A 24047-nucleotide genomic window follows, 5' to 3' on the forward strand; every position below is an offset into this window, starting at 1 on the left:
TGACAAAATATGCGATAACTTTGATTGGCCAATGTCTCACCATACTCAAACTCAGGCCCCCACTGATATCTCAATTTTTCATTTATATCACAAAAGAATACCCTGCAGTTCTGTCTAAACACTAATCGTATAAAATTATTGTTGTACTCTTCAAAACAGTTAAGATCAACTCAAGCTTAATATAATTCAATTTTAATTAAGTTGCCTCGTTTTTGTCACATTATTTGGACATTAAATTGAATTAAAACTGTGAGAATGGATCCACTGAATCTTTTAGACAGATTAATATGTAGTTTAAAAATTGAACAGAATGCTAATATTTATTTTATGATAAAATTTAAATAATATACAATATGTGACTCCCATTTATTCACTTTTATCCCAAAGAAATACCCTTAAATACTATTTGAACACTGAAAAGTTAAAAAACAATTGTAGTTAGAATACTACAATTTTATTATTCATTTTATAACAAAGTAAATTATATTTTTTAACGTTATTATTTTGAATTAGTCGTCACACACCTTTCATTAACACCGTCCGGTTATTGACAAATTTAACTTTACCCAAATGTAAACGAACGCATGTTTTGTTTTAAATTAACGTCGAACTTTAATGATGTTAAAACGCTATTTTAAAATATGAGCGGCTGATTTTAAATAAAAGCTGAACTTTAGTTCACGAACATTTCCCAATTCCCAGGTAACTTTTCATGTATGACTGGCCGTTTGAACAAATTGCACGCCCACCATATCAACCTCTCATGAGAAGAGAGAGATACGTCGCGAACAGAAACGAACCAAATTATAACATGACGATAACGGACTGCGCTCAGAAACTTTTAATTGGCACATAAATTAACTTATTGACTTCCACGCGATATAATTTAAAGTTTTCGGCCCGCGCAAATTCGCCTAATTATTTAAGTGCCTTTATGACACCCGGCTAATTAACACGTGACGAGAAAGGTATGCATACAAATGTGTGTGTGTGCGGGACCGAGACGGTTTGCGTCGCATTCCGGTTGTATGTGATACTCCGGATTAATTCCACTTGTAACTAGACAAGACACTAATTTGAATTAAGCCATTTTCAGCCACTTTATAACTGCTTATGCCGCAGACAATTTAGCCAAATACCTTCAGGCTAACTTTTAGTTAAAGACGAAAACGTAATTTTAAAGGTTGTCAGAATTAAATACAGACAAAGCGAAACACTCGATATTCAACATGAAGTGCATCCAAAATATTTACAGAATGCTAATTTAATTTAAAGACCTTTCGCATGAAATATTCCAACTATAGTGGGTGTCTTACGTTCGTGGTTCATTAGAAGTTTCTGGGAAACGACGAAGTTTCTCGGAAATTATTAATTTTAGCTACAAGTAATTATTACGGTTAACGAAAGGTTTAATTTCATATTTGATGATGTGGAAACATAATTTATAAGGGGTTTCCTCAAGTAATTTTATTTTTTACTTTTCAAACAATATTGTCAGCAATCCTAACAATAGAAATATTACAAAATCTTTTTGATTGTCGCTTATTTTGGCATGGGGATGCTTTTCTCGATCCAAAGTTGGACCCTTGATTCAAGTGGAGGGTAAAATGGATGGGTTTTTATAGAGAGATACTTGAAAACACCATATTTTCATTTTTCGAGGAAAAGATGCCACTTCGTTGGATATTTCAACAAGACGACGACCCCAAACACACGTCTTAAACTTTTAAAGTGTGGTTTCTAATGAAAAACTTAGCTGTGCTTGAATGATCACCTCAGTCCCCCGACCTAAATCCCATTAAGCACTTTTGGGAAGTATTATACTGTTGCATCCGCATCCGAAGACGAAAACATGTTATATTTAAAATAAAAAGTTATTAACGTTTTAAATTCGTCTGATTTACCCTGGGTTTTGTAAAAATTGACATAAACTGTTTTAAGTAATATTATATTTCAAGATAAGAATTCGAACCCCTTGTCAGCAAACCTAGTTACGTGCTTTTTAAATTAATAACAAGAAAATCATTGATATTAGCAACGAACAATTAAAAGTGTATGAGGTGACCCATTGTAAATAACAAAATAACTTTTGATAAAAAATAAATTTTAATACTATTATTACTTTAAGGTGAAAAAATCAATTGAAATTATAAAAATTTAAGCAGAAACATTCTCGATTAATTGTTATACCACTACAACAAAATATTAATTTGTCTCGTTTAAATTCGTTAGTTTTTAATAAAATTATGTGTTTTTGAGAAAAAAAATCGTCTAAAAATATAAAATAAATGTCACAAAATTTCTATGGAACAACATATTTCGGTTCTATCAAAACAAATATAAAATCGTGACCTTTAAAAACCCATTCTTGGGCACTACAGAAATCGAGAGGTGACCGAACCAACAGACACAGATAATAGCAAGACTATTTTTTTGTTTAACTTTTTATCGGCCACCATCAAGAAATATACATTCAAATTAACGATTTTAATGCCTCGAACTAAATTAATGGCTCAATTTTCAATAAAACCTCGCCCATAGAGACTCGCTCCGGCCATCAAATTGTAATAAATTTGTCTCTGCAACTATAATTAACGTACTTTAATTCTTCTAAGTGTGTATTTTCTGACTACAAGGCAATAAACATGCGATTATTGCGGCCGTTTTGTAGGTCACAATATTGTTTAATTGATTGAAATTCAGGCGAAAATAAACTAATTTATTGGTCGTGCAATTTAACGAAATTAGAACGATTAATTAATTGAGAGGATGTGGTACATTGACAATTTCGTAACAAATTAATCGGCGCCGAAAGTAGAAAACTACGCCACTCTTCTATCTTTTTTTTTAACGGGATACTTTCTTTAACATCCTTTTTATTTTATTCAATTATTTTTAAGTTTGTTTAACCTTGTTTCCTGTCAAATCCATAATTCAGCAGGAAAAAACCTGAACACGTGCAGAGGTTGCGGATTTATTTCGTGCCACTGAATAAAATTTGGTATTTTTTCGATGTTATCGGGACCCGGTTGTGAATTAATTCAACGAAAAATTGCGTCGTGCCCTTTAAAATCGCAAAATAAGAAAAAAAATATGAACTGGTATATTCGTAACGATAGCCCGGCCTCGTTCACTGCGAAGATCGTGAAACTATCACCCGGCCGATTTTGTTTTGTAATTGTTTTAACACATGCAAGGAAAATAAATCGTACCTCAGAAAGTAGTCCTGAACGAAATCGGGATGTTCGTCCAGCCAGGACTCCATCTCCGCGTATTTCGGATCGTAGCCCGTGTGGTTGACATTGTGTCTCTGGATCTGTTGCTGATTTCTTGTGTCGTTCTGTGCCAGGATGACTCCATCTGGCTGCATGCGGTCGTTTTCGCCAGTACTGCGTATGTGCAAGCCTGCAACAAACCAATAATCATAAACAGTTCATCGAAAGTTGCCACAAAATTAATACGCACATTGATCGTAATAAAAAAATAATGGGTCGAACAGTTTGTCGATCATTTATACGATTTTCAATATTTTTATGTGTAAAAATAGTTGCCCAAAAGAAATAATTTCAAAAGTTAACATCAGTTCTACTTGTACGCATTTTAATCTAGATACATTTGATCTTCCGATATTTTGCCATCACCATGTAAACATATTGTTATTTTAAACAGGTATATTTTAAACCCATGGTAATGACGTATAATTTTATTATATTTATTTACAATAGTACATAATTTAAATCCCCATAGATTAAATACCAATTTTACTATTAGGTAATCGTATTGATATCTTATCTTATTCAACTTGTGTATCTAATCCTAATAGATCTGTGTTAGTTTCAGCTCCGTCAACCATAAGAATGTTCAAATTTCTACTTCTGTTAGCCATATTTCCTGCGATACTGTGCTTCTACGATGCCGAGAAAAACATCACGGTTTTGACCGATTCAACCTTCAAGTCCCACGTAAAAGGTGAAATTTGGGCCATAAACTTCTATTCGAAAATCATACCGGAATGTCGGGAGTTCGCGAAGGAATACATAAAAAGTGCGAATGCTCTAAATGGACTGATCAAGTTTGGGGCCGTCGACATTGACAGGAGCAAAACGTTGGCCGAAAAGTACCGGGTCAACGACGTGCCGCATCTCATTTTCGTCGGACTGAGGAACGGGAAGACACTCGTGTACACCGGTCCGAAAACCGTACAGTATTTGGTGGAGGAGATCTTGGATACTATGCGTGGCAAGGTGCGTGAAAATTTGGACAAAGGCATCAAATTCACCGAGGAACTGGATGGTAACAAATTGGAAGACGTGCAGTTGGGGTCCGATAAAGACTGGTTGGTCTATTTCCACGCTCCTTGGTGCACTGAGTGTCAAAAAATTAAATTCATATGGGAAGAGGTAATCAATTTGTTTGTTGTGCTTATCAATTTCTAGGTTAGATTGGAAGCTGTTTCAAAACACGTCTGATTTATTGATTAGATAAACAGTTTTAATTACATAAATAAAGTAATGTTTTAATCCCACACGAACGCAACTTTTAACTGTCGACTAATTTGACATATCGAATTGAACCCCATTTATCCTACAGCACAAAAACTCACAGAAATTCAACATATACACACACATGGATGTAGAGATTCATTGGAACATTTATGTCAGTGTGTGCATGTTGCCTTGGGGTGCCAAAAGTATCGTTATTTGTCCGTTTAATCCGATTATTGTTGAAATATGCATCTACTGGGAATTTCTGGATTTACGTGACTGAAAAGCAAAATATCACGTAGTTTCGTGATGGATATATTCCATTTCGTTCGCAAATGTGCGCTCTAATAAAAAACACACTTAATACATTAGGTAAATTTAAAAATTGTAAGATCCTCTATATAATAAAAGTAATTTCCCTCAAGATAAATCCTTAAAATATTGAGTGAATTTAATGAGGCCTAGATAAGAATCACAAGATATTTTTCTTGTAGGTAACATTTTAAGACCCCAAAATAAATGTAGTCAGTAGTTTCTTACAAAGTAACTTCGTAAAATATTAAGTGATTTTAAGAAGACTTAGAAAAGCATTAATTTAAAGATGGGATTTGCATTTTAGAAAATTGTAAGATTCTTTACTAAAGTTGCTAATTTAGTTACCTATCAAATAACTTCTTAAAATATTTAGTAGGTTGAAAATAATTAATTTAATTCACATAAGCGACGAAGAGTAGTCCTCCAACATATTTCTTAGATGAATTTAAGGATATACTTATTTCTTGTAGGTGGGATTTGCATTGAGGAAGATTGTAAGATGTGGAACTGTGGATATTGACAAGTTTCCGGGCGCTGCAACCAAGTATATCGCTTTCAACATCCCCACATTTGTTTATTTTCCGAAACACGGCAACCCAGTGCCCTACACGGGTTTGAAGCGTTCCAAAAATATAATTTACTGGACTTTGGAGGAATACCAGAAAAACCTCAATTACCCTACCAGCAAAATTGATGACAAAGATGAACTTTAATTTATGTACTTGTTATGTTTGAATGTTTTGATAGTAATAAAAATACTTGAACGTAAGCAGCCGGTATTTTTTTTGTGTGGAACCTTGAGATTAAGTCGATGTTCTTTTTTATTGCGACAAAGAAAACAGACGTATTGATCTGTTCTCAAATAAAAAGAATTATGAAGGGAATTTCTAAGAAATGAATATCAGTCACCCTAAATGAAATTCTTCAGATTCGGGCCTTGCCTATTTTAAAAGCTTATTGCTTTTGTGAGAAAATACGAGTTAAGGTATTTAGAGTGGCACGTAGATTTATTGTGACTCATTGTTTATTCTAAATTTTTGTTGCTTGTTAAATAATTGATAATTGTTATAATAGTTCTGCGTAGAAACGATTGTTTTGATGTGCCGAGTAAATTTCCTACCGATACCGGATATTTCATCTAATGGAGCTTTAAAATAATAAACAAAATTTTAAAATATACGACAAAAATTTCAGTCATACTTATATTTAATACCTAGAATAAATATTTACGAGATAGATCAAAATATGTTGTGCCAATATGGAAAAATGGAATGTGCTAAATGAGATTACGTCTTTGGAAGAGGTAGTGCAAGTTCTAATTTTTGTTGCCAATTTAAAATACAATTATGTTAAAAAACACATTTAGTAACTCTATTTAAATTGCAAATATGCGATTTTTATAAAAAAAAACTCCAATCAAAATTCCTGCAGCAGTTCGCATTCCATGTCCACAAATGTAAATGTTACCCAAGACAATAAAATTCCCATTAAGGTTTTCAATTTCAACTTTACATAATAATTCAATTAGATGTGACAATTAATGGGACGGTAGGCAGCAATTATCTGATTAAACAAAGGGTTAATTGCGTTGTAATCCTGTAGGAAATCTTATCGGCTAAATTGGACAATTTTGATAATTAATCCAAATGTTTGAACAATTTTTGATAAAAAATCACGCAATGTTCATACGTAAAGATAATAACTCCAGCTGTGATTCAATTAATCAATTTCCTTATTTAATCAAATACTGAAGATTATTATTCAACAAGAAGGTATTTAATGGAACAACGTCAAAAATATAAATAAAAGATGAAAGGAAAATGTAAATTGGTGCCAAAACAAAAACTTAATACCATTCACATTTGCCTTCATTATGTGAAGATATAATACTAAGAAAAACAACAATACTTAACAATTTTTTTTCAGATAGAGTTAAATCTTCAGGAGTATAAATAAAAAATGCTAGTCTTTAAACTTGTAAAGGTGTAAATTTTCATTAATTAATTATGTTCGTATCTAATTTCTCAATTAATATTCATTAGACAATTTAGACAACAACAAAATTAATATTCCTGTGATGTAGATGTTTAATTGACTTTTTGTCTAGCGATTTACAATAGTAATTGATTATGTTTTCAATAAGTTTCTCATATATGTTCGAATGGTTCGGAACGCACGTGAGACTTGGTGCATGTACACAAAACGTCGTGTAGTTCTGGAGGTGGGAACGTTTTCCCCCCGTGTTTGTTCGCGGTATTTTTAACTCTGACTAGGAGCACTGGTGTGACGTAAGTTTTCAGTGGGCGGACTGAAATATCTCCGTCATTACGGTAGGTTTCAGGAAACTATAAAAAATTATCTGGCTTCACGGAAAGTGGGAATTGAGCGGCCGCGGAAGTGTCCAGTTTTGCTCGACGCCCTTCCAGTTAAACGGTGGCAATGATGTGTCGTTAACGTTGGATGATGCCGCATCTATGAAACTTCTGCTGCCCGCTCGTTCCGACGTAATTAACAAAGAATAATTTTGTTGTAGAGCTTGCGTGGGCGTAGAAAGACAAAACAAAATCGATTGGGTTAATTAATCAAGTGTCTGACAACAGACTCCATTAAATAGATTATGTTTTTTCAGCGGGGCCCCCGGCAATTTTTCTAATTTATCGCCACGAAGTGTCACTTCGCCACAACGGATGACCAATTCCAACCAACTTAGGGTTATTATTTTTTTGGCGGATGATATTTCACCTTTTAACGCGCCGGAACATCTTGCTAAAAGGAGTCGGGACATTATTTGCAGATTAAATTATTCGCAACTCTCGAGCGTCAAAACTTGTTACGCTTAAGCTAAAACAACTTGCATGTTTATTTAAGAACCTACACTAAAACGTTGGGAGCAAATTTACTTCAACGAGACTACGAAAATTTTAACAGTTTAATTAACTCTGCAAATTAAATATATGGCTAATTATAATATAACTAACTGCCAATCGTTTATATTAGGATAACTATGGAAGGTTGTTAGTGCGATATAACAGTTAACGAATATAAACAGTTATAATGGAAGTAGATGTGAAAAGTTAAGTAAATAAATAAAATTAGGACAACTAACTATAACAACGAATCAAATCAAACAATTAAAATACCAATATTGCATATAATAAACATTAATGTTTGTAAATATATAATTTATCATAACAATAATTATATAATTATAATTCTCAAAACAGATAAATCACAAACTTTATGACTAAAAGATTTGGCTAAACTACACTGATAAAAAAGTTATTTATTCGATTATCTGTTTATACATTTAAATAATTAAGTACTTATTTGTGTCATAATTACTATGCTTAATAAAAACGAGTTATTTTTATATTACAATATATATATATATATATATATATATATATATATATATATATATATATATATATATTTTTGTTTTCATTCAATAAATAAAAATATTTTTGTTTAGTATTAAAAAAAATCTTAATGCGATACTATTAAACTAACTAACTAAAATATAAAAAATCATTTTAATATTTAATTAAAATTTACTTTTTGTGTAGAAAGCAATAAATCGGATGTTTCCAGAAGGAATTAATATTTTACAAAAATTCGACCTGATCTACAACCAAACATATTCTAATCAAAAACACTTCATTCTCCGGCAATTAACAGGTTTAATGGTTTGATAAAATTTATTACACATAAACATAAACTTTATAACAATACAAGGTCATTGAAAGATAAATTACACAATGGAAGCCTATATGACAACTGCGATAAAAATAATAAAAAATTATTTAGAACTGCAACGGGCTTTTATCTGTCGCCTTGAGTTTTCACGCAAAAGTCGTAAAGTTGTTGTTAATAATTTTACGTTCATATCTTATTAATAAAATAAACAATCCTAGATGTAATAAATAAACAATAGATAATATGGCCCGCCCATCGTATGCGCAGCACACAATTTGTACAGTTTTGCGCAGGAGCGACCTTGAGTTGTGCTATTCAACCACACATGTACCCTAACAACTTTTTTATTTAGCACCTTCCATGATTAATATTGTTATAAATTGAAAAGAGCAATTTTTACCAGATAAAGGGTCTGGATGTTTTTTTTTTTGCGTGCCCAAACGAGCGTGGCGATGTTCGACTGAACGAGAGGGAAACAATGAGGAGTTGGCGATAATGTTTTTCGACTGTGTCCAGTGTCTGGAACTAACTGTATGTCCGATGACATTATCGTCCTGCAGTTAAGTCCAGTGAATCACTGCTCCGGATTTATTGCGGGGTCAACAGTCGAACAACGTACGAAAATTCGAACATTTTCTGGACAATTCGTCGTTGGATCGTTTTTAATATCAAATGTTGATAAATATTACAACCATTTCCGGTTGTCTGAACGCTTACAAGCGTACAAACTCGTAGTGATTTATCTGTGTGAATTAAATAAACGACTGGCCTCAGCTGTCTCAACATTTAAAACTTTACACAATGTGAAAGTTTCAAAACTGGTACGAAAATAGCGCATCCATGCAAAACTCCTAGGTAAACCATCAATCCAAAAGTCGGAACAGCTTAACCCAGTTTTAACGACACTTAATACTTCGAAGGACCCAAGCGAAATAACAAGGGGTTGGAGATGATGTCCACGAAACTATTTTTGGGACGGGAACTCCTTCCCTGTCCCGTAAGCATCAAGGCTGTAAAGCTATTTATAGGACTGCACTTTTATGCGGAGGTGGTGCATTTTCGAAACGCCAAATGTGTTTCCTTGAGAACGTGTCAAGGTTCCCGCACCACCCGAGGGGAGCCTGATAAATCATCTGCGGACGTATTTTTAGAATTTCCTCTTTCAGTTTTGCTCACTTTCAGTGAATACCGTCTCGTAATTCTCGAGCGTAGCGTTTTTAATTTAGTCTTAATATCATGTCGGCTACTTTCAGTGGTATTTATTTTTAATCAAACGACTTTCTATAATTACTGTTATTAAATGTTATATAAAGTAGAACAAAAAATGCAAAACTTTAATATCGGAATTAATTTTTTATTTAAATTAAAATATTATAGAATTACGAAATTCACATGAATTCTCCAAATTTTCTAAATCAAAGTATAGTTTAATAGTGAACTTGTATAGACAAGAATATCGTTTACTTAAAATTTTCAAAAAATACTCAATAAAAGTTTAATAATGCCGTTTGGAATTACACTTGGAATCTCTCCCATGAAGGAGAGGTATAATAACTTCGAAATTTTAACTCTTAATTTTTATTGCAGTGCTTCATTCTGTATATGAAAACATTACAAGTGAAATGATTACTTTTTGTTTTTTATGTGGTAAATTTTTCTATTTTTTATTTTTATTTCATTAATAGTTTTTTCTTTATTAACTTTAATAATTAAACATGATTTACATTAACAGTACCTAAATGTATTTACGTTTCAAAATAAACAAACGTTTCATACTATATGCAAAATTTACAATACGCTGTTTATTGTTTACTTTTTAAAACATAGATGAATATTGAAATCCCATAAGAAAGCGTAAAATTTGTAAAAACTTAAAAATTCTTATAAATTACAATATGAAAATCCATAAAAATATGTTTAAAAATGTTAGTTATTTATAAAACAAACAAATCAGTGTTTTTATATATGTACCATATTAAAATATTCACAAAATAAAAAAATCTAAATAATGTAATTTTGATGCATAATAAATTATTTTTAAAAAATTAAATAATATGTGAAAGAATTATTATTTAATAGATTTTAGAATTAGTAAGTACTATTTTTGCAGGCATAATTAATTTGAAATAATATAAAATAACAAATAAAAAAAACAAAAACTAAATTTTTGCAATTTTAAATATGAAAAAGTATGTATGTTTAGCATACATTTGAATAATTTAAATAATGCTCATTTTAAGTTTTAGTTTTTGTAGACATAACATAAATTTAAATAAATCTTAATAAAATATTCATAAAATAAAAAGAGAATCAAAATTTTATAACGTTTATTATAAATATATTAATTATTAAATATATGTGAAATTTTTGAAAATGATATAATAAAAATTCAAAATGAGAAATGAATTTGTCTAACATAAATTTGACTAAATCACGTCAGTACACATATATTTTAAATTTTTTTCGGGTAACAAATAATTTTTAAATTAAGAATTTATGGAGAATAGAAATAAAACACAGAAACAAAAATGATTGATGAAAATTTTATAAGGAATTATTGCACTTTTTATTATACATATTAAAAGTTTGAAATTAATCATGTTATATATAGATGAAGCTTCAAAATGTTAAAAACAAGTCGCATTCACAGTCACAAGTAATATAAGTATAGTTAATATTAGATGAGAAAAAAAATTAACAGTCAGTACTTACTTTTCTTTTGCCGGCAATTATTGAATTTGCACATACTGAAGGACTGGCCCATGGATCTCTGGGCCGCTTTCCTCCTGCGCTGGCCCTGATGAAGGCCCGCCGAAGGGTTCGAAACCTTCGGACAGAGGCCTACATCTCGCCACCAGTCCTTCAGGGTAACAGCCACGCCGGCCGCCCTACCAAACACGCCCCTCTTGTATTTGCCGCCTCCGCCGCCCGATATCCCGTGCCCCTTGCTGCCCGGCAGCAAGATATGGCCGTCGAGCTTGAACTGGGACTTTATCGTGCGGGACGGTATTTTGAACAGGTTCAGGTGCAGCTGTTTGATGTTTTTGCGCTGCTGGATCGTTTGGGAAGCCGTTTTTGTAATTTTAACAAACTATCTTCCCAAACTGTTCGTTAAGTCTCCTCTTTCTTCTCAAAATCCTTCACAAATATTTTCCACGTTTGTGAGTATAATAATACTTTGCTGCCTTTTTCGTAAGAATATTCTTCTTGTTGAGGCAATTAACTGCCTTTCCTCCTGCGTATTTGTCTCAGTGAAAGGGTGACTGACTCTGTGGTAAGCAGGACGTTTTTACCAATCAATTTTGTCTTGATGGGTTTGGACATATTCTGGATTTGATGGTCTGAATTTTAATCACTCTCAACGATCTGTTAAATGAAAGATTATGATAAAATACACGGATCGATTTTCTGCGTATGTCTGTGAGCGAATTTACAAGCTGTAAGCCTTGAACAATGTTATTTGCGTTGACATTTCTGTATTATAAAAACAAACATTAAAACGCTGTGAATAATTGCGGATTGTTGGAATTTACGATCGGCTTCTTAAAAGGTTTTAAAAGATTATCGCGGGACTATTGATTATCATATAATCCCATCATGTATGCATAATCAAATGATGACTCCGTCTAAACATCTGGCAGGAATTACAATAAATTTCACATTATACCTAATCTATTAGTAAGATTTAATGTGTGCTGTTTAGTTTAAATAGGTAATCCAAACAGTAGCCTTTGTGATGCACGAAATGTATAATTGAAACCTCAAATATCTAGACTAAGAAAAAAGTGATAACATCCCAAAGTTGACAAAATATGTAAAAACTATCACACGATCTTAGCAATTTGTTTATGGTTGACACGATGCTGTTGTGATTAGGCGATGAGTAATTAGTGGTTTTGCAATTTTCCGGGAAGATTAAAGTCGACAGTCCACAATATGCAACCTATCCAAGAAAATTTAGTCAAATTCAGTTAAATTTGAGATGTCAAAAGAAGGAAAGAAAAAATAAAATCAGCGCGACAAAGAAAAAATAATATCACGCAGTCATGCTGGCGGACATTCCAGTTTATTGACATTGCGTTGACACGTGCAGAATCACACTCGTTACTTTTTTACCTCATGCACGTACCAAAGGCAAATATTTTAAAAAGTTCATTGCTGATTGTGACGTCAATGGATACCGAGAATTTACTTAGATTTTTGTCGCAAAAATACTTCGTTGCTACTCAAAGCGAGTAGGTGTACGCATTTAATTACGATCGTCAAACGAATCGGGTCGTAAAAAAAAATAATTCCATTTAATCTGAAGATATAATTTAATGAAAATTGTATTGCAATGTCGCAAAAGTTATGTTGGTTATAATTAAAATCTGGTTTTTTAAGCGAAGTCGTAAAACATTATATTAACAATTTTGTAACTCACAAATATTAAAAATAATCGTAACTATTTCGAAGTGCTGAGATAGTGTTAATTAACAGGTGGTACTTTATTTTTTTTTATTGTAACAGTATAAAAATATGATAACATCATTTAACAGTAATTTAATAATGTTACGATATTTTAAATATTTTAAACTTTTAGAAACGTTAATGTTATAATAAATATTAATATTTTTACGATTTTGTCTAGAAAAATAAATTATACTTCTAATTAGTATAAAATATTAAAGTTATAAAAAACTGAGTGTTGTATATAATAATAAAAAACATTTGTTAATTTAAAAGGTTTATATTGATTGTAAATAATTTTAATTCAAATCGTTTTATTTTGTAATTATTTTAGTTTGTTTAAAAATATAATAGTATTTTTTATTCTTGGCTATTTAGTACTTTGCTGTATTCACATTTTAATATAAACAAATTATTCATCGATTCAAAATTCTATAAAAACTTCGCAATACAATAAATTTATTCAATAAAAATACTGAATTTATTTCAATTTTATTACATGTCGTAAAATTTTTAAAATCAATATAAAAAATACTATTAAAATATAATTTTATATTTTTTACTAAAGCAAAACAAGAATAATATTTTGAAAAACAAAAATAATAAAGATATCTTTGTTTTTTATGCTTCATTCTTTTATTCAATTTTCTAACATTTTATTTAAAATAAAATAAAAAATATTATAGTGGTGAATTCACACAAGATTTAAAGCTTTAATATGTTACCACCACTTTATTTAAAAAGATACAGTAAAGAAAAGAAAATGGCGAATGTTCTCAAAATAAATAATCAAATCTTAAATGCACATTGAATTCGCATTTTAGAATTTTGGATTTTAGATTTTTTGGTACATCCTCTAGTAACTATTTCTTCTACACCTTTTCAGAGATATGACCGACAACTTTTACTCTTTATCTATCAGGTACTACGTGAAAATAATTATTTTCCATTTTCAAGACACATAAAGAAAGAGAAGCGAGAAAAAACTATGGTAAAACTCTTCTCAAGATAAATAACTAAATGTCTAAACTTTTTAATTGTTTCAGTGTGTTACATCTTGACCATCTAAGAAACTTAAGAGTATTTTTCATATATTTTATTTTTATAATTTTTATTAATATTAAAATAATAGGTACATTTGTGATATAAATGTAGCAAATACGGCTTATGTATGTTGAACAAAATACTTTATCTAATTTGTTATTATAAAAAATAAGTCAATTAAAAATGAAAAACTTGTAAAAACTTTTATATTTTTTAAATTAAAATCAGGTAAGAATGTAAAATAAATATTTATAGAAAAATTATATCTTTTTTAGATTGTATTATATAAAACAGTGGTTCTTATTGAATTGGCTTTAAAAAAGACATGCAGAGAACTGCATTTATCTCCAAATTTAAAATTAAACTCAAGTTTAATTAATTAAAATAAAAGTTATTGAAAATTGTGTTTCAGAGTTGCAAAAGTTTAATATGTGTATGATAAATTAATCTGTTTCTTTAAAAAACACTTGAATAGACTCAGTTGTGCCGGCAGAAACGAAGAAACCTTTGAAAATATTACAAAAGCATAAACTTTTACCATTACGGTAGAGCCCTATTAAAAACTAACTTAGTTTAAAAGTTTTTATTGTTCGAGCAACTGAAAATTATATTCATACATCGAAAAACATCAAGTAATTTACAATGACGGATGGCGGTCGGTGTCTTTATGCACGCAGTTCCATAAATCCATATCATCCTATCCGAACATCGTCGTCATTCAATATAAAGGGGCAAAAAAAAACACGTAATCCATACATCCATTTACGTTACGTGGCGCCCGCCTTTTGTATTCTAATTAATTTGCATTCTGTCCGAGAAGACTGTTTCACGTTGACATGTATAATTACACGGCACATTCATCAAGGAAAGTTGTTGCTTGGGCCGCTTTAACATGGAGAGGAAGAAAAAAAAAAACCCGGCACCGACTACCAGTTAACTTAATTAGGTGCAAGCTAATCTAAATTATTTACTTATAAAAAGTGACAATTAACTATAATTGTGCGTTAACGCAAACACACTCGGGACGGAAAAGTACGTGACGATGTCACGAAATTAATTTTGCAAATCATTTTCTCTGGATGCCGATGTTTTCACTTGTCCATAGGTCAGTTGCCGTTTGCTTCAAACAACTAAAACACGATCTAGGCTCTACGTAAACTAATTCTAATTACTAATTAAACGTAAACGATGTATACAAAGTAATGAAGTATTATAAATCATGCAATTTTACCAAAAATTACATTTTTTATCTACAAACAACAAACATAATATAACAAAAAAAAATAAACTTTTGCTTTTTTACTTTAAAAACTTACAGATTCTATAGTCAAAACGTAGAAAATATATGAGGTGCCTCAAATTGACTGTCTTTAGCCATTATCAATATTTCCAGAACAGATGGAAAAAACTGACTGTCCAGAGTTAATTTTGTTTGTTGTAACTGCATTTTGAGAATCTATAAAATTTTCAACTGGTACTTTTTGCGTAATAAACTACTTATTTAAATAATTTTTATACTAGAAATTTCGAGATAATATTCATAATGAAACATCATATAAGGGTAATTCCGGTAAATTTCGAGATATTTAATACTGGCATCTATGAAACAAAGATAATGATAACAGATAATTTATTTTATATACGCTGTTAAAAATCAATACTTAATTAAAATAATATATCAAATATCACATTGATATAAACCCATGAAAAATAGTATTTTCTAGATATTTCGTTATTAAATATTTCGAAATTTATCAGAAATATCGTTGTATCTTATTTAAACCCAATTTAATATCACAAATTATATGTTTTTGGAAAGATTGTTCATTTTCTGAATTTTAAGATTCAATTATGGCTCCCATATGAAATAAAAATATCTATAAATTTATCAGAAATATCGTTATATCTTAACAAAGATAATTTAATGTATCACAAAATTATATGTTTTTGAAAAACATTATTTTTTCCCGACATTTAATATTGTCATTTATGAAACAAAGAGGATGATTACAGATAATTTATTTTAAAAATCAATACTTATTTAATAATATATCAAATATCATAAAGCTTTGACACCGACACCCATGAAAAATAGTATTTTCCACATATTTCATTATTAAATATCTCGAAGTTTATTAAAAAAATGTTATATCTTATCTAAATATAATTTAATATATCATAAATTATATTTTTGAAAGATGTGATATTTTGGCCCCCATTAAAAATAAAAATATTAGGCATTTAAATGTGTAGTTTAGTTACCAAAAAGACTTAACATAAAGTAACACACTCGGAAATAATTTAATCAAGTGAACCGAGTAAAAAAACATCGACAGTACGCCGATACATCGACAACGCTGATGGCCCTAATTTTCTCTCATGGTGGTGCGTGCCCTTTCCAACATTACCGACCGTAACGAGTTTACCAAATTAACATTTTTCGAACGTTTGCAATGAACGATTGACGGTCCGCCCATTGTGCTTTCACGTGCCAAGTGCCAAAGTTCAGCTGTGCTAATGCCATGTAATTCGTTAAAATATATGCGTATATAAATTATGTCCTAATCGGTCTTCGGTTATCTTAGGTTAGTTTACCTTCAATGATGAGTGAAAGTTGGTCAGTGGCAGTGCCATTTTCAATGGTAGGTTTTCGGTTAATGTCCGTCGGCGTGTCGCATTAATTTATTCAAATTTAGTAATTCGAAACGTTTATGAATGTGTATACGGTTTTTGTATACGCAGAGGTCAACTGGAATTATCAGTCGAGCGACGCGAACTGGAAGCAACATTTGAAACTTGATAAGGCAGCGATTTAGCTGTAGTAAATGCATACGTTAATCAATTCGCTTAATGAAATCAGCGGTAATGTAGGAACATTTCCATGGCAACACGGACGGAAAGTCCATTAAAGCAGTTTTTCCCGTGCGGACAGGTAATTAACATTAAACGTTTATCAATGGAATTAGCGACAACACTTCCTAGCAACAATGAAAATCCCGTATGCGGACGACACGTGCTGCAATTTTTGCGAAACAATGCAATCGAAATTTTTATCGACATCAAATGATGAAAATTCGTGCGAACGTGCAACTCCTGTCGCACGGGTTGCGCAAGCACGCGCAAGACAGAGACGAAAGGCAAATAAAAATCCAACAATTATCAGTTGGTTATGAAAGGTCACTGAATAAAATATTTATCAACAACGCAATTAAGTGTGTGTTATTTTTTTTTTCTCAATAGGCAGCATTCACGTTTCCTACACTGACCACATCCAACTACGCGGCCGACATGTGCGTCTCAATATTGGAAAGTGGGTGTTTTCGCACTGGGCCGATTTATTTTCGCTTTTTCTCCTCGAACAACACTCGCGTGTACGCACGAACTGAGCAAATAAGTGAGGCGCAATGGAGGCTCGATGTTTATCCAGATTTGTTTATCAAATTTGTACCAATTTGTGACCAGACAAAACTGGAATGCCCACAAAAATTATAACTGTAACTGCTATTGTGGAAGTTTTAAGAGAAACATTTCTGAACCAATACCATCAGATAAAACCTGTCCAGTCAGGTTAAGTGAACAAAATAAAAAATTTGGTATACACGAAGTGTAAAAAATTATTCTTTAATCATACTTTGCCAGTTTTAGATTTTACCAAAAACACTTTTAACAAAAATGAGTTTCTAGTTAATTAAACTGGAGAATGTTTTTTGTGTTAAGACTTCATTTACTGTTTTACTAACTCTAGATAAATAGTATACATCAAATATAAAATTTTATCAAAATTCACCAATTTTTGTTGGTGGTAAGTTTTTGTAAGAGATTAAAAGCAGCACCTCCTACAAACTTAACTTAATTTTCTCTAAAAATATTGTTTCTTTAAACAGGAATATCTCGAAAACGACGACACCAAATATGTTTATTAGATATATTTGTTTCACAAAAATTGTTGGAAAAAATAGTATGAGGTAAAAAAGTTTTAAAATACGTTGTGTTGTTAAAATAATTATTAATAAATAATTAAAATTATGATCAATTTCTAATCCAAAAAAGTTTAAATTTGCTCAAAAAGATTATTTTAAATAGTAGATACAAAATTGTCCTCTCCGATGTATTAACTCAGTTTGATAAATCGCCATACCACACCAACTATAATCAATTAGTTAAAAGACATCTTGTATGTGATAATACAAAATAGATAAACTAAAATGTCCAAAAATTAGTGGTGGATTTTATTGACATAACGTTAATGTTAAAAAATACATTTTTTATGTTTTTATTCTTTAAAATAGAAAATAACTTAATATTTAAAACAAGATAGAAGGGTAATATGTTGTAAAATCGACAATTAAATAAGCAATAACAGTTTTATATTAAATTTCAATGAATATTTTGTGCGTAAGTTCTTCAGAGGCACTTTTAAATGCGTCTCTTTGCGCCAATTCGTTTTATAATTAAATCTTGAATAACTTATATTTGGTTCCAAAATTCACGGATGCGCTTTAAGGTTGGACTTTTGTTTCGATGGTAAGGGAACTGAGGCGTGCCTCTATCCAATGTTGTCAAAAGGTTTTTACTACTGCATCTCTTTTTTTACGATATGGCGCCAATCAGAAATAGTTCAGCAGCGAATAAATTATTTTACTGGTCATGGCTTTTATTTTTAAAGGGAAGTGAAGATATTTGGTATAAATCGGGTTTTTATAATTATGACCAAAATGGAATGATGGATTTGAAATGTCCCCCAACAAATTTTCAAAACTCCAATTACTTCTTTGTTTATAAATTATTTAACAGGCGACAATTATCTCGACCACGACAAACATCGGTATCATAAAACCAGATATTTTTTATCGGATTTTCCATAGCCACAAGGTTTTCTGAATCATCAGTAATTTGCATGAACACATAAAAAAAAGGATTCAATACATCACACCGATTTGAGTATAATGAAGCCGTGGAATGGAATTTAATAATCCGCTGATTGACGAAATGGAAACTTCAGCAGAAGTCGTTCAACTTAACGCCGATAGACAAAGGAGGGGTGAAAAAACTCCCATCAACCCGAGCGCCCATCAATTACTTGGTTACGATAATGAAAGTGGCAGATTTAAACGGAATCTTAACCTCAATTATCTCGAACCCGATACGTTTCCCCCCGGTGTGAAAAACCGACATATCGTATGGCCGTGTGTTGTTTTTCATGCGGCGTGTGACGTCACCAAGCGATATTGACACTGAAATCGCGAGCCGACCGTTCAAATGAAAACATTTGCGAAACGCAACGAAAATAATTCGAGATGCTGTTTCAAAATAAATTTTCGACGGTCGCATTCATCCTTATTGGAAATCCTCGACTTTAAAACGGAGAATATATTAAATCTACCACTAATGGAATTTCCGCGTAGTCGGTATTGAATTGCTTGCCGGAAATGGGATAGGTTTTTTTTTTATGCGTTAGAGCAGAATTATGTATGTTGAAGTGGCTGGAAAAATTTAAGGTTAAATCGGTATTCAATTTTGGTCGCGTTCCTTAAATGAATGTGTGTTTAAGATAATCATTTTTTTACCCCCGTTACGTCGTTTCTTTTAACCTAATTGCTATTGGGGTCAGTGTCACAAAAAAGCGAACTTAGGCTTTTATTCGTTTTTATCTCAATTTCAGTAGGTCAGATAAAGGCAGGGAACGATGATGGACTGTTGTGATGAACTGGCAAATTAACCGAGATACAATTTACGTTTTATGGACATGCGGATGATTTTTCATATATTTTTATCTACACTGACGTCAAATCACGCTGTTACTTTTATTAATGAAATAGTAGCCTTCACAGTTTGAATGTCTGTAGTACCCTTCAATAATAATTTCTTCTAAGCAGATGTCAGATAAGAGCACCGTGAATAGTGATTCGTATTTCTCCAAATTCCAAGGTTACTGGGTCTATAAAATATTTTCCATGCTATTGAAGAAACATCCGAAAGTTTTTAAAGTTATCAATTTTCTATATAGGAATTACTTGCTAATTAACTAAAAGATATATTTTTTTTTTCGATAATTCGAATTTTTGATAACTCGAAGCAAATTGGTTGCTTGAAAGTTTTGTATAATTTTTATTTTATAACTCGAACCTCGATTACTCGAATATCTTGATAACTCGATCTAAATATTTACCAAAATCTTCGAAATTCTGCCTCAAGTAAATTCGAAGAGGCAACAATTCTAAGACCAATTATCGATTGATTAGAATAATGCTGGAAAATCCTACGTATGGTGTGTATATGAACAACATCTTAAATTCTAAATATCTTAAAGACAAAACCAGGTTTCGTGTGAGAGAACCTATGTATAAAAATGTTGACAAAGCTACTTTAGAATGGTTTAATCGTACCTTTTTTCAAATTGAAAATAAATGCCTTCGTTAAATAAAAACAACTGACTTTTTTGCATTAAAATATAAACTTTACATAATATAATAAATATATAATAATAATTAATAATATTTATTACATATTTTATAGATTTCAAAATGTTATTTTTGATAAGTAATGTACTTTAGCAGTATCTTTTGTAATATCTAGTTTAAATCATACTTGATGATAAATACACATTAATAACTTTCTATGTATGTATTTTATTTAATAACTCGAATCATGATACTTATAATAATGTTTTTTTGTGATAAATCATAGATCGAGTTCTATTGTACCTATATGACATTAAGACATTCTCTAAAATCTAAATTACACTTGTGAGACATTACCACTTTATAATAAAGTTCAGTATTTTTCTTTTTTTTTTGTTAAAGAGTTTGATTATAATCTAAAGTAAAAAAAATTTGCATCTTATTCCTCCTTTAACCTTACAATAATAATTTTGAATATAAAAAAAAACGGTTAAATACCCGGAAAATTGTTTTCAGATTATTTTATTCATCATAAATATCGGATATTTTTGAACTCCGTGAAATTGCTTGTCGGACGTCACGTTTCGTTTCCATCAAAATAGAAAATAACGACCGGAATGAAATGGAATAGGCCTCGGAAAAATACACATGTCATCTAATCAATGTAGAACTCAACAAGTAAACAGTTGATCCGTAAAAGGTCGGATGGAAATTTGTACGGTCAATCATCCGTTTCAAAACTTTCTCTGTACGGTTGCCGAATTGAAAATCGCCAGATAAAACGTATTGACGTTGCGTAAAGGCCGATAAAAGTTGGCGCCATTCATGCCGCTTATCAACGACAGTTGAAACACCCATGCGGCACCGCACGTCACTTGTATATTCGGTCAGGTCAAGAAGGTTTCCATCGCGTCGGAACGCCAGTTTTCACACATCCACCCGAGCTGGTGTCTACTGATAACACATGTCGGTTATCTACCGGAAGTAAGTCTGTTTGCGTAGCAGGCAGCTGCCATCCTGGGGACACTTGTTGCATTCGTTTGCACGGGCACGTCGAACTTTTTCGTCCGGTCCATGCGGTCCGACCGACAATCGACACGTGTAGGTACGCCCGGGCCCCCACGTGTAAATTATTCGTAAACATTTCGACAGTCCAATTATCTTGTCGACTTGTGCGCTGACGTTGTGTTTCGGAAATGCAGAATGCATCGGTGCTGACCTTGTTTTGTGGCCGATAGTGTACGTGCGGTACATTCACTGTGGTACAGTTCGAATTCCGTAAATTCCCGGTGCAAAAATTATGTGGCGCCAGGTTGGCAACTGGTAAACACCAATTAGTTACTTAATATTATCAAACGGCAATTCCTCATGCACGGATAATTGTTACATTACCTGCATAATTATACGCGTTTAGTATTTCGATTAGCGTTAAGCGACCTTTGTAATACCAACCAGTTTTCTGTCGCCCTAACAGACGGGAATTAATAAATGCCAGCCAGGTATTATTATTATCATTAGTATTAACGGGCGGTTTCATATCCGTGTGTCACTGGCAAATGGATAGATTGAAACTCTCTATTGTACCGGGTGACACACTACTAGAGGTTGTCGACCATGTCTCAGAAATTATTAATTGACTAGATACAGAATAAAATATATTATCAATAAATGCGACCATGATAAAAACGTGAACACTTTTTTGGATGACTACTGAATTGTTTGAAAAACTAAATTTTCTTTATAATTTACCATTTATGAGATATTTGATTATGTATTTTGAGACGATTTAGTATTAAAAGGAGTTTTATTAGCTCCATCTTCCATATTTTATGTCTTCTTTATATCAGTCATTTATTCTTATTACAAATGGAAAGTATGAAATACAAAAAAATAATTCACTTGATATATTTTTCCTTACCGAAGTAATATTAAAAATACATAGTGAAGTCGTAACAGTATCTCTTTTGATGTCTTTTAAATGGAACAAGATATCGATCTCGAATAAAAACCATATAAAAAGTTTACTGTCTAACTAAATTTTGTCATAAAGTAAATACGTGCCAAATTACTTAAAACCATTTGGAGACTACCGAGTATTTTTTTAAATGTGTCTTGTAATACCTCATCTAAAATATTTTTATTCTCTCTTTAAAGCTATTTTGCTGACTAAAATCGAGTGAATAGTTAAATTTATGTGAGACTCACTTAAAAATATTAAATAAATTACAAAAAAAATTATTTAGTTATTAAAATATTTAAAAACTCTATACCCACAAAAGATGGGTACTATTTGTCAATATTTACAGAAGAGGAGGCAGTATTAGAAGTACCATTAATATTTTTTACGATATCACTGTATAAAAACATGTGCCAGTATAAAAACCACAAATTTCTAGTAACTGAAGTAAAACATAATATAGAAGTTGAAGCGAAGAAAACTATTTCTTTTAATATTAAGTTCGTCGGCCTAAATTAAACGAAACTGGAGTTATTTTTTAATATTTAACACAGTTAAACAATTTTAATAAAAAATATGGCAAATATTTTCAAATTAATAATAACGTACCCTTAATTGTGAAATTAGAAAGGAAATTTTCATATCCATACATATTTCATTGGCAAATGGATAGATGAAATGAAATTCTCTATTCTACCGGGTGACACACTACTAGAGGTTGTCGACCATGTCTCAGGATTTATTAATTGACTTGATACAAAAAGAATTGTGGTATTGACAAAAAAGTTTCTAAGGTGACCCCTCTACTCAATTATTTGAAAAATCAATTTTTCTTTTTAATTTGTCATTTATGGATATTTGATTATTTATTTTGAAACGATTTAGTAGTTTTATTAGCTCCATCTTCCATATTTAATAGCTTCTTTGTATCAGTCACTTATTCCTTTTACAAATGGAAGGCATGGAATATAAAAAAATAATCTACTTGATATATTTTTCCTTATGGAAGCAATAAGCAAAATATTAAAAATAGATAGTAATGTCGTAAAAATATTTCCTTCTTTGATGACATTTAAATGAAACAAGATATAGATCTCGAATAAAAACCATATAAAAAGTTTACTACTGTCTAACTAAATTTTGTCATAAAGTAAACATGTGCCAAATTGCTTAGTACCATATGCAGACTATCAAGTATTTCCTTTTAAATGTCTTCTAATACCTTATTTAAAATATTTTCATTCTCTCTTTAATACTATCTTGCTGGTTAAAATTGAGTGACTTGTTTAAATTTATGAGCGATTTAAACTACAAAAAAAATATTCACAAATATTAGTTCTATTTCCACAAAAAATGAGTATTACTGGTGAATATTTCCACAAGAGTAGTGCCAGTTTTAGTAGTGCCATTAATATTTTTTACGGCCTCGCTGTATAAAAAAAATATATATTTCCAGTTTATTTTTTAAAACAAATTTTAAAGTATTATTTGTAACAACTGAAGTAAAACATATTTTTGTAAAATATAGAATTAATTTAACACAGTTAAAACTATTTAAAATATGGCAAATATTCTAAAGATAATAATAATGTACTTTTAATAGTGAATATAGAAAGAAAATTGTTTTTTTTATGTCACTGGTGTTAGCCTCCCAAGAGACTTAAACCAATTTATTTCCAGGCCCACTTTTATTAATATTTT

At 31.1% G+C, this 24047-nt stretch overlaps 2 protein-coding genes across 7 annotated transcripts in view; one reads left to right on the plus strand and one right to left on the minus strand.

Moving 5' to 3' along the window:
* LOC109600418 (dual 3',5'-cyclic-AMP and -GMP phosphodiesterase 11) overlaps positions 1-24047 on the minus strand; it is a 149021-nt gene that overhangs the window by 16140 nt on the left and 108834 nt on the right. For 5 of the 6 annotated variants that reach the window (XM_049961348.1, XM_049961347.1, XM_049961351.1 and 2 more), the window contains one exon: positions 3213-3405. In XM_049961348.1, coding sequence (XP_049817305.1) covers positions 3213-3405 — 193 coding nt within the window. Of the gene's footprint in view, positions 1-3212; positions 3406-11207; positions 11862-24047 lie in introns of all 6 variants that reach the window. The other variant, XM_049961350.1, reaches the window with a different exon arrangement.
* On the plus strand, positions 3655-5568 carry LOC109600429 (protein disulfide-isomerase A6 homolog). Its single transcript, XM_020016582.2, has 2 exons — positions 3655-4400; positions 5270-5568. Exons 1-2 carry the CDS (start codon positions 3858-3860, stop codon positions 5510-5512), a joined length of 786 nt encoding a protein of 261 aa, XP_019872141.1. The 5' UTR covers positions 3655-3857; the 3' UTR covers positions 5513-5568.

This window comes from Aethina tumida, chromosome 1, assembly GCF_024364675.1.
Source record: "Aethina tumida isolate Nest 87 chromosome 1, icAetTumi1.1, whole genome shotgun sequence".
NCBI classification, from domain to species: Eukaryota; Metazoa; Arthropoda; class Insecta; order Coleoptera; family Nitidulidae; genus Aethina; species Aethina tumida.